Source organism: Urocitellus parryii, chromosome 10 (assembly GCF_045843805.1).
Source record: "Urocitellus parryii isolate mUroPar1 chromosome 10, mUroPar1.hap1, whole genome shotgun sequence".
Taxonomy (NCBI): domain Eukaryota; kingdom Metazoa; phylum Chordata; class Mammalia; order Rodentia; family Sciuridae; genus Urocitellus; species Urocitellus parryii.
The window spans coordinates 140,989,898-140,994,434 of NC_135540.1; the positions used below are offsets into that span (position 1 = coordinate 140,989,898).

The 4,537-nt window shown below is 51.6% G+C and overlaps 1 protein-coding gene across 1 annotated transcript; it reads left to right on the forward strand.

Moving 5' to 3' along the window:
* Window positions 1–2,382: 2,382 nt before the first annotated feature.
* LOC113187485 (MORF4 family-associated protein 1-like) lies at window positions 2,383–4,210 on the forward strand. Its single transcript, XM_077803335.1, has 2 exons — window positions 2,383–2,966; window positions 3,291–4,210. Exon 1 carries the CDS (start codon window positions 2,578–2,580, stop codon window positions 2,959–2,961), a length of 384 nt encoding a protein of 127 aa, XP_077659461.1. The 5' UTR covers window positions 2,383–2,577; the 3' UTR covers window positions 2,962–2,966; window positions 3,291–4,210.
* The last annotated feature ends 327 nt before the right edge of the window (window positions 4,211–4,537 follow it).

A 4,537-nucleotide genomic window follows, 5' to 3' on the forward strand; every position in this document is an offset into this window, starting at 1 on the left:
AACACCTTGCTTCTTGGGATACCAGCTATGGCCCCCTTCTCCCTCACGGTTTAGGTCTATGTTAGCCCCCCCCTTTTTTAAACATTTCTTTTTTAAGAGTAGTTGGACACAATACCTTTTATTTTTATGTGGTGCTGAGGATCAAACCCAGGGCCTCACCGTGCTAAACCAGTGCTCTACCGCTGAGCCCCAGCCCCAACCCTATGTTCCCCCATTTTAAATAAACCCTGCTTCATATGTTTGCCTCAGCGCGCTTCTCTAACGTTCAAACTTTAACATGTGGGGAAGCAGGACTCATCACAGAAAACCGGAAGTATCAGAATCATGTAGAATCTGTAGAGATTGGCTTTTACTTAGTAAGATGCACTCAAGGTTTCCTCAATGTCATTCATGCCTTGATAGCCTGTTTTCTTTTAGGACTGAATTATATTCCATTTATCTGGGATATAGTTTATCCATTCACCCGTTGAAGGCCACTTGCTACTGAGTTTGGGCAGTTAGGAATAAAGCTGACATAAACATCTATGCACAAGTTTTTGTGAGAACAAACAGGTTGAACCCAGCTGAATTAATATCAGAGTGTGATTGCAGAATCACATAGTTAAGAAGTTTCTTTAGTTTTAAAAATTAACTACCAGGACTGGGGATGTAGCTCAATGAGCACATTGCCAAGAGCACTTTCCAAACTTGCATCAGTCTCTGGGTTCAATTCCCAGCACCACAAAATGATAATAATAAACTACCACACTGTCTTTCAGGGTGGTTGTACCATTTTGCACTCCTACTGAAAAGACCCCCGTTTCCCTGTCCAAGGAGAATCACACGAAACAGTGGCTGCAATAAGCAAGAGGTGATTTATTGGGACACAGGCGCCTGCGGGTGCCCAGCAGAACCTCAGCCGGAGCTTTGGTGAGCTGGCACACGGGGCTTGGGGATACAGAGATTTTTATAGGGTAAAGGGGCAGTTTTCGAGCACAGTAAACAATAGGTTTCTTATTAGTTAATTTTAAACCCAGCATATAGGCTACCTAAAGGGCAAAGTTGTTTTTCACTTTATGTTACTGGAAAAGCCACATAAAAGTTACATGTTAGCACTCTGGTCCTCCTGTTGCTGCTCATTCAGGCATGCCTTAGGACCTGGTCCTTTGTGCTTTCTCAACCGGTTACACCTAACTGATTGTCTGAAAAACACCTCTGGTGCCTGCGTAGGTTTGTGACATGCCTCGGTGGTTTTGCAACTAGGCCTGAGGTTGTTGGGCTGGGGTCTTTCACTACCAGCAAGGAACAAGAGTTTCTGTTGAGCCACATCCTCACCAGCATTGGGTATTGTTAATATTCTGCATCTTAACTATGCTAATAAGTGTGTAATGGAATCTCATTGTCATCTGGGCCATTAATTCTTACTTAAGAAAAATTTGAGATAGGTGCTTCTGATATATCAAGAAAGCCCCAAAACCTGGAATTTTACAAGAGGAGCAACCAAAATATAAAGAAACGAGGCCAGGCACGGTGGCAACCGCCTGTAATCCCAGTGACTCGGAGGCTGAGGCAGGAGGATAGCAAGTTCCCCACCAGCCTCAGCAACTCAAGCCCTCAGCAAGACCCTGTCTCAACTGCAAAAATAAATAAAAATAAAAAGCTGGGATGTAGCTCAGTGATAAATCATCTTTGCACTCTGGGATTCAAAGCCCAGGACCCCACCCCCGCTCAAAACAAAAACAAAAACAAATCTGACAAAGGCCTAAATAAAAGAGATGCACTTTACACATGTGTATGCTTGGTGTCTACAAAGTACTTTCATGATTTTTATCTTAGTTCCCAACTGTGACTTTTTATCTGTCAACTGGAGATCGCTGGGGGTGGGGGGGGGGGACTTGGGTCAAAATACCAGTTAAGTCACAGTTTGCATATCGTTCTGTGTTGAGCGAAGGCCGCGGCGCCCTGCGCTGGAGACTGGCGCCGCTGGCCAGCTGGCGAGGGGGTGCGCGGGGGTGCGCGGGCCCCGGAGTGCGGGGTCTGCGTGGAGAAAAGACCCCCGACGCGCGGAGACGGAGGCGCGCTTCAATGGTCGAGTCCAAGAGGAAGGGCTCCGAGCGTCGCTCGAGATGCTACAGTCTTCGTCGGCATTGGGCCCCCGCCTTCTCCGCGTCCAGCGCGGGAAAACCTCCTTTTCAACGTAAACTTCCGTGCCAGGGAACCGCCACGGGAGGCGGTCGCGACAGAAGCCCACGCCCACAAACCTGGGCAAAACGGGGCGGAGCTCGGGGTATCGCACACGGGACCAGGGTCTCGTGTGCGCGCGCGTCGACTAGCGCGCGGCCGCGCTTCACAGCGTGACCGTAAAGCGAGGCGTGGCCGAGTCGTGAAAGGGGCCGCAACGCGCAGAGCGCTGGTTGACGGCCAGGACTCCATTTTGTTCGTCGCCTCTCGCTCTCCAGTCGCCGTTTCCGTGGCTGCTCTGAGGGGAAAAGTTTTAAAAGGGCGAAAGTTACACAGACCGCCCTGCGGCTGCGTGGCTGAGCGCCGCGAGCGTCCACCTTGCCCCCGCAGACGTCGGCAGCGCGGCCCGAGCGCGAGATGCGGCCCCTGGACGTGGTGGAGCTGGCCGAGCCCGAGGAGGTGGAGGTGCTGGAGCCCGAGGAGGACTTCGAGCAGTTCCTGCTGCCGGTCATCAACGAGATGCGCGAGGACATCGCGGCGCTGACCCGCGAGCGCGGCCGGGCGCACGCGCGCAACCGCGGCAAGCTGTGGGAGATGGACAATATGCTCATCCAGATCAAGACGCAGGTGGAGGCCTCGGAGGAGAGCGCGCTGAACCACCTGCAGGGCGCGGACGGCGGCGCGGCGCCCCGGGCGGCCCCGCGCTGCGAGAAGGCGGAGGAGAAGGCCAAGGAGCTGGCCAAGATGGCAGAGATGCTGGTGGCGCTGGTGCGGCGGATAGAGAAGGGCGAGTCGGCGTGACGGCGGTGAGCGGGCGCGGCCACGTGGGCGCGGGGGCCGCGCGGCCGGGGACGGCGGGGCGCTGCTGCGCGGGAGGCCGGCTCGGTGTCCGCCCAGGTCGCACCCGCGGGAGCGACTGCGAAATAAACGACCTGCGGCACCCAAAGGCGTGCAGCCGCGGGGCGTGGAAACGGTGGCCCTCGGCAGCCGCTGGACGGTCCCAGATTTTGCTGGAAGGCCGGGATGAGTCAGGCGGCTTCCGGAGAGGGGCGTCCTGCGTGGTGGGCTTTGCGGGTCCCCCCCCCCCCCGCGTTGACCTCTCTGATGCGTGTCTCCCGTTTGTGCCCTAGGTTTCCGCAGCGGGTCCTGGTCCAGTGATGGAGATTGGTGACACCCTGGAGAAGCTGAAACCAGAGAGCCTCTTGTTTTCCCTTTTTCTCTGTCTACACTCTGTCCTCACCTACACTACGTTTCTGCTGTGGTTGGGGGTTGATGACCTCAATATGAGTTTTGATTGTTAAATGTTTTTGTTTGGGGAAGTAACTTTTGTTTGGAAAAAGCTCTCACATACAGGAATTAGGGCCTAGATTGTGAGCTCTTGCGGCAGTCACATTTGTTCCTGGGTTTGGTTGTTATTTCTGAATTTTGAGGTGCTTTGCTCTTTCTAGTGTGACCTGATAGCTCCCTGGAACTTTGGGTCTGTGTGCAACACATGAGACTCAGTGTTCTCCAGCTCTGGAGATGCCCAAGGAGCTGCGTGGACTCCGAAGACCACTCCACGCAGCAGCTGCTGAGGAAGGGGCCAGACTTGGACTGGGAATGCGGATGGGCCTGACCTGGCTAGGACTGATGAGTCTGGAGAACGGGTGGAGGATGGTATTGTTTGTATTGGGGGACTTTAATTTCTGTGTGAGACCAAAGGCGGAGAGATGTATTTTGTTCAAAATTTAAATTTTATGTGGTACACTATCGGATGTAACCTGTCTCGTGGGTTTGTTTGGACAACCTAATTCAGCTCTATTTGCCATGGAACCTAGAGTAGGAGGTGAGATCTTGGTGTTCTGTATGGGTTGATGTGACACCCGTATGTATTTTAGGGGATACTGGACATAAAATGAAAGATATTTGCAAAGACCCTTCAGGGGCTGGGAAGGGAAGCCTGGAACTGTCTGCATTGAACTCTTAAACTGGACAGGGAAGAGGCATCTTCAAGGTTCATATGTTGTCCAGCTATAAGTTTATTTGAATAGCAGGCCTGCTAAATATTTGAGGTCAAAACCCTACCATGTTTAAAAAAGTAAACAAACTTACCATGTTAATAAAAGTATTCATTTGCTTGAAAAGACAGAATATCTAGAAAGTTATTAAGAAATTTTTGATCTTTAAAATTTAAGTCTTTTTCCTTGGCTGTCCTTGTTCCTGAGTGGGGGTGACATCCTGTGGTCTTAAGCTGTTGTGAAAGGGAGCTTCAACTCTGAGTGCTCTTTAAGGAGTAGGATAAAGAAAAAAACATAGGTAGCTCTTGGTGTAGGAAGGAACTTCATGTAATCCTGTGGTCCAGGCCCTGTCTTCTAAGAAACCAAATGACTTTAGTCTT